This window comes from Lissotriton vulgaris, chromosome 6 (genome assembly GCF_964263255.1).
Source record: "Lissotriton vulgaris chromosome 6, aLisVul1.2, whole genome shotgun sequence".
NCBI classification, from domain to species: Eukaryota; Metazoa; Chordata; class Amphibia; order Caudata; family Salamandridae; genus Lissotriton; species Lissotriton vulgaris.
Window position 1 is genome coordinate 539,772,241 of NC_141694.1, and position 13,757 is coordinate 539,785,997.

General features: G+C 44.1%; 1 protein-coding gene across 6 annotated transcripts in view; it reads right to left on the minus strand.

The window, feature by feature from the left end:
- Window positions 1-13,757, minus strand: part of LOC147707527 (lebercilin-like) — a 318,405-nt gene that overhangs the window by 148,294 nt on the left and 156,354 nt on the right. For all 6 annotated transcript variants that reach the window (XM_086926539.1, XM_086926538.1, XM_086926541.1 and 3 more), the window contains exons 3-4: window positions 7,555-8,084; window positions 3,577-3,714 (exon numbers count right to left, since the gene is read on the minus strand). In XM_086926539.1, coding sequence (XP_086782665.1) covers window positions 3,577-3,714; window positions 7,555-8,084 — 668 coding nt within the window. The remainder of the gene's footprint in view (window positions 1-3,576; window positions 3,715-7,554; window positions 8,085-13,757) is intronic.

The window sequence follows — 13,757 nt, forward strand, 5'->3', positions numbered from 1 at the left end:
TGTCAGTGGTGACGGAGATAGTGTCGCTCATAGTTGAAATGTCACTCATAATTACACTGAAATTCTGAAAATGTCACACATAGCAATCTGAACCCTTGGCAGCTATGGGAGTGCTGGGCGATTTGCAGCAGAACAACCCCTACGGTAGGGGCCCTGCCACCACTGTGGACTCTACACACGACCGACTAGAGCCTGAGATAAGAGCTAAAAACGGTTGTCATAAGGGGAGGAAAGGATCTTTGGTGAGCAGTGAACCTCCTCATTTTTGGGTTTAGAACGGCCCCTGAACATTACCCCAAAAGAGTTCTTTTCACATGGCTCCATTCCCAACTTCCTCAGACCAAGTTCCTCTAGTTTCAGCAGCAGTGAAATCGAGAATATGTTTGGGTGGTATTTTTAGTTGCAGCAGTTTGCTCCTGTCATTGCTTGACTCTGTATGGTTTGAATAGGACAGTGTTCAGCTTCCCCATTCCCAAGATATTAATTCGTGTTTAGTCATATAGCAAAGTATTAAACCTTCCTTCATATGCTCTCTTGATGCAGGTGCCCGCAATCAAACAGGGTGTATTTAAAGACCAGTACAGCCTCCACACTGGTTCCGGGGGCTGATGACAGCACTACAGGTACCCTGCAGGTCTTGACCAACAATACCGTGAGTACGATGGAACTACCACGCTCCCCCGGGTATGCGCTTCTCTCCTTACTGGTTGTTCACTGCCAGTGGCCTCTCTCTTTCTAGGATCATACCCCTCTGCCGGATCACTCCTGGGAGCATTTGCGGCAAAACGCTTGCGTAAGAATACCTTTTTACTTAATGCTCCTACCACAAAGTGTGTGTGATGCTCGGTTTCTATCGTCACGACGCTTACATTTTATATTGATTATTACCACCTGAACAGTACCACCAGTACTGTTACACCTTTACCGTTTTTTAGTCATTTCACTCAGCACTTAAAACCGGAAATTTTCTTGATCATTGTGCACCTAAGCAACATGCTAAAGACTCTCTCCCTGTATGTTTTGTTCTGTCATACATGTTGTAGATCCAGGTATGCTTGGTGAGGGAATCCCCCTCGCACACTTATAGCACCTTAGTGAGTGCGACACACAGTGTAATCACACACTCACTTAATTTATTTTAAACTTGCACTTTCACATATTTACGGTCCTGAGGAAAGCCAGCTTAATCTAAGGCACTGGCTGAAACATGTAGACCACACTTGGATGTAGGAGGTCTTAACTTTACCACCATGACATCCACCAGCCTTGTTTTTAAACGCTAACAGAGGCCCAGGTATTAAAGTTTAATTTACCCTCGGGTACTGGGACCAATGTATAGCATTTTAAATCTTCACTTTTCACATCACTACACTGCACTCTCAGTAACATACCTGCTCCGCTGTAATCAGGCGTCGAAGCACCACCGGGACACATTCGGTGTCACTGGATGGGCCCGATGATGAAGCATGCCACCAACCAGGTTGGTGGGTGAAGGCTTCATGACAAAACCTATTGGGATTCCACGAACAATACAGTTCTGAGTCCTGTAAAATGTTCACATATAGTTAGTCCTTTTTGATTACATATAATATTTAAACACCAGGCACTAGCTTTTCTCACAGAGTTACTTTATGACAATTATCTTATAGGGCTGCATAAGGGAAGATTCTGAGGAATCTGATTTTATTACAATTGGTATCAAAGACTAAGACAATTAGAGATTGGATATGTACATTTTTTACACTTTAACAAACTTGCAATGTTATAGCACTTTGGGTTGGGTCAACACAGTGGCTAAAACACCAGCCACTGAACGTCCATTCAAAAATTGCAAAAATCCATAAATTCAAACATGCATCATCCAAGCAATTTGGATTTCACTAAAATACAGTCAATGATCATGTTTGAGTGTACCGATTGCCTTTGTGTTCACGTTCAATCAAGTAAGGTAAGCCCCTACTCCTGCATCATCTTCATGAAGACCCTCAAAAATACCTCCTGCAGAGCGATGGAAACACCTAGGGTATGATTACACAAAGTGCCCCGGGGATGCAACGGGCTTTTGCGCCCATTTTGCATGCCCCGGAGACACATTGGTATTACAAAAGGGACCACAGACGCTTGTGCAGCCCTTTCTGTATTACTGATATCGCTGGTGCACATAATGCACTATCTTCAGGGGGCATTCCAACATTTGCCTGGGTGCGTGCCCCATGCAAATGAGGGAATCCCTTTGTGTCTCCGCCCAAGCCGTATTACAGAGGCGGGCGCAGAAGCAAAGAAGATCTCAGGAGACGTACTGTCAGTGCACCCCTGAGAGCAGCCCTCTCGAACCCCCCCTTCTGATTATGCTCATCGCTGCAACCACTGTTTCCGAATCTCTCTTCATTCTACTTGTCGGAAGACTTTTGCCTTGCATACAATAATTTGGATAGAGTCAAATGGGCAAACCTCCTTCTCCAGACATCTCTGATTTACAGTAAGGGGCTCTCATCCGCATTGTGAGTCAGGAATTCCAGAATGCGGACACTAGCAGCCATCAATGGATTCTCCAGGTATTCAATCTTAGATTACAGTGCACCAGCAAAGAGACAGAGCAAATACGACAAACTCGTGGGGTGGTTTCCACTTGGCTTGCATGTCAGCCACCGTGGTATCTAAAATCTCTTGCTCTGTTGTAGATACGTCCTTATGCATGGATAGCCCTGATCAGTGAAATAACTTTCCTCTACACAGTCCTGGTGTCCGTTATGAATTCCGAAGGCTATATAATATCAGGAAGTCACAACTGCTTTTATGTTGAGCCTTAACTCTCAACGTATCCTTACTACCTGCGCCTCCCTCTCATCATGCAGGTTAAATTTCCCTTTGTCTAACTTGGAGGCCCTCTTCAAAAGCTATCTCTCTGAAATACAATGAAAAAGAACAAAAAAGAATGTGTATTTCTTTACAGTTTTAAGTGACGACTATTTGCACCGATATACCAACGGATGTACGGTTGGCATTTTTGTTGAATTTTTATTTGAACTAGTCTATTGTTCCAATGTAACATCTGCTGTCAAGAGGGTGTTGCGTACTCTGCTCCCTCAATGGCCCTATGTTAGAATTTCCTGCATCCCTCAAATGTCCAAGGGGGAGTGAAAATGGATATCACTGTTAACGAGTATTGTAATTCTCATAAAGTTGTTTCACTTTTGAAAATGTAACAGAGTTTTTTTTATCTAGGTTCCTAAATAGCTAGATTTTTATATATGCCCTGCTCCCAATACTACAGGGTAAAAAGGACAATAATGACTTTGTATTTCTTTCTAATGCTACGTGAGACTATAAACCACGAACACCCATAGCACCGGAAGCCAACAGTGGCATTCTTATGGTGTACAACACAAGCTTAAGCACACAAATCCTACGTGTTTACATATTGGCTAAACGTCAAATGATTTCCAAACCATTTGCAGGTCGTACGTACAAGCTTCCTCATTTCATCCCTGAAGAACTACACAGACATGTTAGACTGTTAATGCCGATACACTTTCAGTGACTTAGAAAGAAGAACGCGCGCGGTACGAGCCCTACCTTAAGCTTCTGTCCAAGTCGCAGGAGTTCATCTCGGAGAGCTTTATTTTCTTCTTGCGCCTCACGTGCCTTCTTCCGCTCGGACAGCAACTGTCTTTGGAAGCTACTTTGGCTCAGCTCTAGGCTTTTCTCTAACTCCTTCATTGAGCAGCATGAGAAAAAAAGTAGGCGTGATTATTATGTAAGAAATACATATTTGAGGTTAAGATAATGCCTAGTTTTCCTAACCGTCTTACGATATGGCATTCTAGGGCCCTAAACGTCAATTATCTTTCCTCCAGGAAAATGTTATCACTCATTACTTTCCCGACCCATAATCATTTCCCCCATTGCCTGCAAACCGAGAGCTCATCTGGACTGTGAAAGGAGTCTGGGCACCAGGTCCTTTTTCTCTTGAAATATCACATTCATATTTATTCTACATCATGCAAGCCCCCCCTTCCTGTGCATATCTTCTGTATACTGAAGCACTGTGCACCGCTTCTTTGTATTGCAGTAGTCACTCATCATAAGACATGATTTCCATTCCCAGGGCAATGCAACTGTGGCCCTTTGAACTCAGTTCATGAAGCCCGTGGGTTACTTCATCCCACCCTTGTTTCCAGGGTCTCAATTTGGATCGCTCAGTACTGATCCTACCCTAGACCATCCCATCATATTAATATCTCATAGCGCCATTCTTATAGTGACATACACACACACACACATATATATATATATTTCTTTTTTTTAAGCAAGAGACGCCGCACTCAGGAACTTTGTCTTTAAGATTTAATTCAACAGAGCCCAAGTCTGACACACCGACGCGTTTCAGCCTTACGGCCTTGGTCACGGTAGGTGGCACTACTTTTTGCAACTGTTATTATTTCATTTCCTGTGTACACGTCACTCCCATGAATTCTGGGACATGTAGTTTCACCATGTTACAAACAGATCACCTATTGGCAGACATTATTTTACTTCAAATAATTGATGCAGGGATATTTACATTTCACAGCTAAAAATGCAGAGTTTGTCAGTTAACATTACCCAAGCTAATGCAGTTCCATATTATGCAGTATAAAAATGGAAAATTCATAATTTCATGACAATGTGGCGTCGCTACATTGAGGTGATCTCCCTATACACATCCATCGAACACTCAGTATGCCTAAATGCATGTGCATATTTCCTAAAAAAAAGAAACATAAGTGAACTACAACGTTCGGCCTTGCTCCGGACTATGATCCAGATGTGTCTTAACAACAATATATTTTTATTCAATCATGAATTACACCCTAAACTATGCGGCTGTGCCATGGGCATGTCCTTCTCCCCCAACTAAGCCAATTTGACCATGGGTTGGTGGGAGAAAGAGATAGCGTGGGACCCGAACCATTGTACAACTTTGGATAAGATAATACTCTGGAGAAGATACATAGATGATTTATTCCGGATTTGGAATGGAGCAAGGATGAATTTGTGAAATAAGTTGACCTACTGAATCAAAATGAAACTGGGCTATCTTTCACATACAATGCCAGACGCCACAAAATTGACTTTCTGGACATTTCTGTGTACATAGACCACGGTCAAATACAAACCACACTGTTTAGGAATAAAACTGCAACAAACAGCATTCTACATGCTGAGAGCTTTCATCCACAACCACTAATAAGAAGCATCCCCTATGGGGAATTAGCAAGGATGAAAAGAAACTGTTCCCAAGAAGAAGATGCTAGGAAAGAATAGAAAACAGTGCTAACAGACTAAGGAAAAGAGGATATCGAGGAAGAGAACAAAAGAAAAGCATGAAGAAAATTGACAGTCTGACACGAACAGAAATTCTGATACAAAAACCAAAACAATCAACGGAAGCACACAATGCTGAGGTAGAACAACCAGCTCCCAGACTTATACTATCATACAGCAAGGAATCTCACAAAATACGCCAAAGCGTGCAAATGTACTGGACCTTGTTACAGCAAGATAAAGATCTATCCAAGCTTATTGGCACAAGACCACAGATCACCTTCAGAAAAGCACCATCCATCAAAGATATGATAGTTCAAAGCCATTTCAGCCCAAAAGAAAAAACACAGAATTGGCTGGAAAAACAACAAAATGGTTTCAAAAAATGTAACGTATGTAAAGCGTGCAAAATTGGTGTGAACAAAAAAGAACATAAGAGATCCAGAGGGCAATCAAAAAATGACATGCTCCACCAAATTTGTGATCTATGCCATCCAATGCAATTGTGGAATGCTCTATATAGGTAGCACTATCTGCATGCTAAATAAGCAAATTTTGGAACACTTTAGTGCTGTAAAGAATAAAGACTTCACGTACGCAACAGCCAAACATCTATTGACATGCCAGGGGGGAGACTGGCGCAACATGAGTTACTTTGCTATAGACACTGTGGCACAACACGAAAGAATGGGAGATCAGAAAAGGAAACTGTGACAACTTGAATCCAAGTACATAATAAGATTATGGACAAAAAGCCAGAAAGGCATGAACTTTGATGAGGAACTTTATGTCCACTAAGAATAAATTAATAGTGAACAAGCTGAACTATGTTCAAAACATGGATGACCCTAGAATAATGTGGAGAAATATATGCCATCGGGCACATAAAACACATTTGATTATGGTATTAACTGCTTTTGCTCAATGCATAGGATGAGGGCACTAAACCCTTGATCGCTTGCTTGTTTGTTGTCATGACAAACCCCCAATGCTATATATGCGACAATGATTACTCATGTACTATACTTATACATGTGCAAAATACGATTATGTCAATTGGCTATGTAAACAAAACTGGTCAACATTTGCAATAGCGATGCAACATGGTATTGAAATTATGAATGTTCTGTTTTTATACTGCATAATATGGAATTACATTAGTTTGGGAATGTTAACTGACAAACTTTGCATTTTTAGCTGTTAAATGTAAATATTCCTGCGTCAATTATTTAAAGTAAAATAATGTCTGCCAGTAGGTGATCTGTTTGTAAGATGGTGAAACTTCAGGTCCCAGAATTCATGGGAGTGACGTGTACACAGGAAATGAAATAATAACAGTTGCAAAAAGTAATGCCACCTACCGTGACCAAGGCCGTAAGGCTGAAACGCGTCGGTGTGTCAGACTTGGGCTCTGTTGAATACAATCTTAAAAACAAAGTTCCTGGGTGACCAATAAAAAGGAGCAATTTACAATGGACAGGTAAAGGAGCCAATTGGAAAGATGGTTGTTGCCAAATGCCAATATCCTGAATACCGCATGCCTCCAAGAGACAACGCAAAAGCTGCGTAGGCGAGACCTACATTCTTTTTTAGGAAGGTTAGAGTTAGATAATTATGTTTTTCTCACAATAAGTACGTAATAAATGTGACTGAACTAAAATATAGTTACTAACGCATGCTTGAATTTAAGACTACTGGATGAAAACGTCAATCTTGGAATGGAGCACAGGACAAAAGCTTTTTGAACGGCAGCTAGGCCCATTGTGTCTTTGGGGTTTGATTCACGGTATCAGTCTAAATAACCTGTATTAGGAGACCGCTTACATTTCCAAAATTGTACACACAAAGGGATTTTAACCTGAACTTTCCTCTCCTCCTTATTCTCTCCCCTCTGGTCTCACTCATTGACATCTTACACCAAGTGTTGTCTTCTCACCTGTACAGTGTTCATTCCCTTTATCATCATGCAAAAATGGAACAACTAAATAAGTCATATACCTCTTTTTGAAGCAGTTCCATATTTAGATTATTGAGCTTCTCATAATGCTTCACATCTTTCTTTGTCTTCAAAGAGATATTCTCCAGAATTGGAGGACTCATCTTGTCACATTTAGATCATTTCTTAATATAGCCCCCAAGATCCACTTTCTATTAGGTAGCCTTTCAAACAACCCATTCCATCATCACTGTGCACTTTTGCACAATATTACGTAAAAATAATGAAACTGTATGAATAAAAATAATTACCTTCACTTTCCGTTCGCGGTCATCCAGTCTGCCCTCTGCCAGGAGCAGTTTCTGAGAAAGCGCCTCACGTTCACCAAGGTGCCTGTCTTCAGATAGCTTTTTCAGTTTCTGTAAAGAGCTGCTTGTACGGTATAGCTCTTCCTCAGTTTCCTTCAATTTGCGTTCTGTGGTGCGTTCCTGTTCCAGGGCTTTGCGCAGACGCTCCCGTAGGGCTCGAAGCTCATTATTGTGCCGGGAGATGAGCTGAGAGATCTCGCTTTCAGTGTCTTCAAACTTATTAAGCGCTTTCTCTTGCCGAAACTGCATTCTCCTCAATGCTTTGTTTTCCTTCTGCTGTTCCTCCAGTCGGATCTGCAACTCAGTCAGCTCATTTCGCAGCTCGTTGATTTTCAGCAGTCGCGCAGACAACACTCTCTTTGTAACAAGATCAATGTCTTTGGGGGGAGGGTCCTTGTTGAGACTCTGCGAGCGAAATCCCCAACGAGCTCCTCTTTTACTTAGAGGCTGCTTCGAGTTGACTTTCCTCATGCCTGTTCAAGAGCAGTAAACACATTCATATTATTTCCTGATAGGGTGCACACTACATACTGAACTGTAGCTTGCGAGAGCCAGAAAGACACATGCATTTAACAGTAACGCCAGCTCTTTAGGTCTTCTGGTAGAAAAGTGTGTTATTATCCCACAATGTGAGCAGGAGAGAATTCCAAAACTTGGGACCTAACCCTGAACACCTTTACTCCACTAAAGAAATATACTTGGATCACACAATCATTTATTAGTGTAAGTTAGGTGCCAGTGCATTGAGACATGTATGTATCAGGGTTAAGATTCTACATTGGCCTTAACCTGCCTGTAGCCAGTCAACAGTCTTTTGCTGGAGCTAGACCAGTGTTGAGTTTTGAACATGTTCAAGACAGGCTACTTGACGTTCTTGGAAGGCCCTCAAAGTAGGAGTTATCGTGGTTGATATTGGAAAGGATCTGTCCATGCCACGACCTGATGGGAGTCAGTTGGAAATAAACAGAGCACTCTAGCGGGATGCTGTGTTTTAAAGTAACAGTTCTTGGCTTTTGTTTTCAGAACTGTAGACAAAGGCAATTTGTTTATTTTGGTTTACCTTTCACAATACATTATTTTTGACGCTGCTTTACGGTTAGCTCCACTTACATTATAGAAGGGCCCACAGATAACTGTAATCAAGGTATTAATAGGTCAGAACAAAAGGCAATTATCACGCACATGTATGAGTCTCCAAGGAGCACACCATCTTAGCAGAGTATGCCATTTCTCTACTAAAGATTATCTTATGTTTTGCTGTCTAAGAGAGGGCATGTTGCCACTTGATGCTAGACTGTGGGCTGCAGGGGACCGTTTGTGAGGCATGCATGTACCAGTCTGTGCGAAGATATAGGGTAAATGCAACTCTAAACGCAATGGTGATATCAAGTTGCAAAAAATACCACTGGGTCTCTAAAATTCCTCTCCAAGTACACTTCACCCCCCCCCTCCAGACCTACCCTCCATGTTCTTTGAGCTATTGCATGTTTAATATGCCAGCGGAACATATCTCTGACCCCTACCAGTCTAATTTGCAGGGTCCAGAGAAAGTAGTAGCCAGACAGTAGCCAGACAGGTCTTATACATATGAGGGGCAAGATCTCGTCATAGTCCCCACCTGTGACAGGGTGGCTCCGCTTGTTGACAAACTGGGCACAGGCGGAAAGTGTTGCCTTACACCACGAGGACACACAAGGACTCCGCAAACACCCGATGGCAGCTGCATGGGATCTCCGCAACCTCTGGCAATCAGATGATGAACCACAGACACTTACCACAGGCCCTGATAAAACACCTGCAGTGACACGTTGTGCAGCGGGAACACCCACAGGACATAGCGGATAGATCGCTGAATTGCCCTCGGTTCACAAACCCCTTGTTTGAGTTGGGCATGGGTCCTTCGGATCAAAAAAAGTGGGGCTTAGTCTGTAGGATTGATCGACTATGGCTACCCGAAGTAGGAACTATAGTTGGGCACTACTACAGGACTTGCGACCCTCACTGAGATTCTAAATTAGAGATATTTTAGCTATGTCCAAGTCTATTGCCTATTTGCACATTTAATTCTATTTTAGCATTTTTAAAATTTTTAAGTACCTGTGTATTACTGGAATGTAGAAAGAATCTAATTTCTTAGTTTATATATGATGAATTTTATCTTGTATTACTGTTTTAGATTGTCTTTTAAGATGAAGAATCGCAATAAAGACTTATTGACTGACTGACTGACTACACTTGAGCATCCTGATCAATCCGGTTTTATCCCTACCCGCAACATCCTACCTTATATCTGTCATCTTAGCCACGCCCTCAACTGCCAAGCAACATTACTGCCTGATACTCTGGTCATGGCGGTAGACATACGGAAAGCATTTAACTCCTTATGATGGGACTTTTATATGCTGTTCTTCTGGGGATGAGGTTCTGCGTGCCTTTTGTCAGATGGACTGAACTCTTGTTTTTCCTACCTCTGGCTAGAGTTCATACCAACCCAGTGATTTCTGAAATGTGTAGTGTGGAATGTAGTACTTGGCAAGGTTTCACCCTCTTCCCCTCTTCTCTTCGTAATAGCGATCAAGTCTTTATAGTTGACTGTGCAGAGCAGGGGACATTACTGGGGTTTGCAGCTGTTGGGGGACCATATGTATATCTCTATTTCTATGCAGATGATCTACTCTTGTATATGCCACGGCTCAGCATCAATCCTTCCATTATCTGGAGGTGGAGGTCTTTACAACTCCAAAGGCTACTTCAGGAAGGCAATTTTGTCAGGGCCCCGTCCGTTGCGTGGAGTTGGATGTCCTTTTGGAGCACCCTACCGCTTTCGCATTCACAGGCAGATTGCTATTTCCAAGATGGATTTATTGCTGCACCTCCTATACCTCTTTGCAGCGCTTCAAATTGAGCCCCGTGGGTCCTACTTCCAGGAACAGGATAGTATGCTTCTCACAATGTATTGGGGCATGTTGCGACACACAGTAACCCTTTGACGTAGGCAATTGCCGGTGGATGAGGGAGGGCTGGCTGCGCCCCATTTCGAATTGCACTAACTAGCTGCTCAGTTGCAGAGGGTTGCTTGCTGGCGGACAGAACTCTGGGAGGCAGCAGATGACCGTGAGTGTAGGATGCCCGATAGGCCTCTCCTAACTCGCAAATTAATGTACCCTACTCCTGTCTCATTGACTCGTGGGGAGAAGATCCTCATTCGTACAGAGCACTACATATGGGCTAGGGCGCTGCAGAGGACACATTCTAGGGCTCCATACTCTGGTGAACTCCTCCTGTTGATGGCCTGTTATTGGCAGCTCCCGGGCAGCTGGATTGGTTGGCGGTTTGGCCGGATGCTAGTGTTAAACATTTTTCTGGCAGATTTGTTCGTGGAGGGTGAGCTATGTGCTTTTACAGAACTCAGAGAGTTCCAAGATATCCAGGCGGTCATTTCCTGCTACACAGGGCTTTAATGGGTCTGATCCATAACTGATGGAAGAGGGGTGTAAGTGGCTCTATACACACTGAACCAAGATAAGGTACAGTGTGTATAGAGTCCACAAACCCCAGAGGGATGACAGAAGTTAAAGCCAGGTGTGACCTTACTCTCCAAAGTGGTAGCTTGGTCGAGCAGTAAGACAGTACCAGAGGACAGTGTAAAGCATTTGTTGTACATACCCAGTTAGCAAAAGGTTTCACACACTCAAAGACTGACCTCCAGCCCAATTGTTTTTATATCAAAGACATAGTTGTTTTATTTATAGAACCAACAGGTATCAAAATATACTGTTCTCAATATGAGAGGTCTCCGATGAGTTCTTTGCAGAAAAGCAATAAACTTTGTAAACACAATAGGTACAGGAGTTGCAGTAGGCAACACAATTCTAAACACGATTTAGCATTGAGCTCAATGGGTTTATCTATATATGAACAGCTGATTACTTTGTAGATTACTCTGGTAGTTCTAGGACTGGACATAGATTCAGTCCTGGGATCTAAGCTGAAAACAGTTTAGTAAAAACGTTTTAGTTATTGCAGTGGTTTTTTAAGGAATATAAAGCTATTTTCACACTTAGAAACTTTTCAATGAAAATCTGGTAATGTTATCAAATGGGAGAAAATTCAGGTTGCAGTTAAAGTACGATCTTTTTACTTTTGTAATCCAGTACTGGGCTCCTAGGTCCAGCACTGGGGTCTCAACTTAAAACAGGTAAGTGATTACGTTTCAGTATTTGGTATGATTTTTAAAGAATATTTCAAGTTTTCAAAAGTAGACAATTAGAAGAAATTTCACAGAAAAGCACACAATGGATTCCTATGGAGAAAATTCAAGTAACTAGTAAACCCGGCTAGGATTACTTTTGCGGTTCAGTACTGTGCTACAAGATGCAGTACTGGCTTCTCTCCTGATCACAGGTGAGTACGTCGGAATTTGGTTGACTTTATGGGAATATTTTAAGTTTTCAACTGGTGAAGTTAGGGTTCTGGGCATAGACTCAGGGGTCCCCCTGGGTCAGGTAGGTACAGTTGGTTCACCCTCAGCGGCACAGGGGCAGCCGGGTGCAGAGGTAGATAGGCCCAATGTTATCCAATGAGGTGCAGGGGGCCTCCGGTTGGTGGCTGCTGGCTAGCAGGTCACACGGCTGTGGGGGCTGGGCTCCTGGTCACTTGCTCAGGGCAAAGGGGTAAGTAGGATAGGGCAAAGGGGGAAGTAGGATAGGACAAAGGTGGCACAGCCAGAGGCCCTCGGGCGGCGGGGTGCAGGGTGTTTTTGAGCCGTCGGGCGTTCAATGGTATTCAATGGGCAAAGTAAAAAGGAAACAAAGGCTGCAGACTCGGTGACGGTGATTCTTCAGGTGTGACCACCACTTCGAGAGGTAAGTTGGGATCTTGGAGAAGAGGTAGGTACCCCAAAGGCAGGCAAAGGGGGCTGCAAGGAGCCGGGTGCAGGGGTGTCTTTTGGTGTCGGGAATTTTACCCTTGGTTGGTGGGTCTCTGGTCCTTGAGGCTGCAGGCGTCGTCTGGGTCATCGAGGAGGGTCTTTGGGCACTGGACTTCGGGTCCCAGTCACCGGGGGGACATCCTTGTGGTCTTGGATCACTCGGGCACGGACCGGCCCGGCGGGTGCAGAGTGGGCAGGTCTTGAGCTTCCTGGCTGGCACCAGGGGGGTGGTTGTTGAAGCAGAGCCTCTGCTATGGGAGTCCCAGTCTTTAAGAGGGTCAAGGCAGGCACGTCCTCCGGGTGTCCCAAGGTTGCTGTCCTCAGGAGTCGCCGGGTTTAAGCAGGAACAGGTTCCAGGATCGACAGGCCGGTAGGGCTGGGGCCAAGTCAGTGGGTGTCGTCCCGTTGTTAGCAGCTGCACGGCGGACCTTCTTCTTCTTGATCTTCTTTCTTCTTTTCTTATCGGGATCTGAGGAAGGAAGGTTCAGGGTGCCCCTAAATACTAAATTTAGGGGCGTTACAGGTAGGGCAAGGTGGGGGCTAGTTGCTGAGTACAGCAAATGGTCTGGGGAAGCTCACAGAGGCGGCATGCCTTTGAAGCTTCCCCCTGCCCATCCTGGGGGAGGAGGCCTAGCACCTTGCCCAGGATGTTTATTGTTGCAGGCCCAGGAGAATGAGGGGCTCTCCACCCAGGGGTCCAGCAATATGTCTGCTGTGTGGCAGCCTGGGCAGCCACTTAGTCCAGGCGTAGATTGTAGGTTAGGTTTCAGGGGGCATCTCTAAGATGCATTTTACATTAAACCTCACACTGGCATCCGTGCAGGTTTAATGAGCTTAGAAGTTTGATACCAAACTTCTCAGTCTTCAGTGAAGCCATCATGGTGCTGTGGAGTTCGTAATGACGTCCTCCCAGCACCATATACTCTTAAATGGCAGCACTACACTTACAGTTCCCAGGAGTGGCCCTGGGTACTGTAGGGGCACAGGGCTCATGCACCTGTGCCCACACCACTGGCATAGGGCACCCAGCTAGAGGGGTGACTGATGTATGCCAGGGCAGTGGGGTTTGTGGGCATGGCACACAGGGATGTGTGCCATGTCAACTCTCTGTTTAGTTCTGTACTTAGACATCAGCCTGCAAAGACAGTGTGTGGGTGTCAGGGTACAGGGCCTCTAAGGGTGGCACAATAAGTGCTGCTGCCCTTAGGTGTCTCCG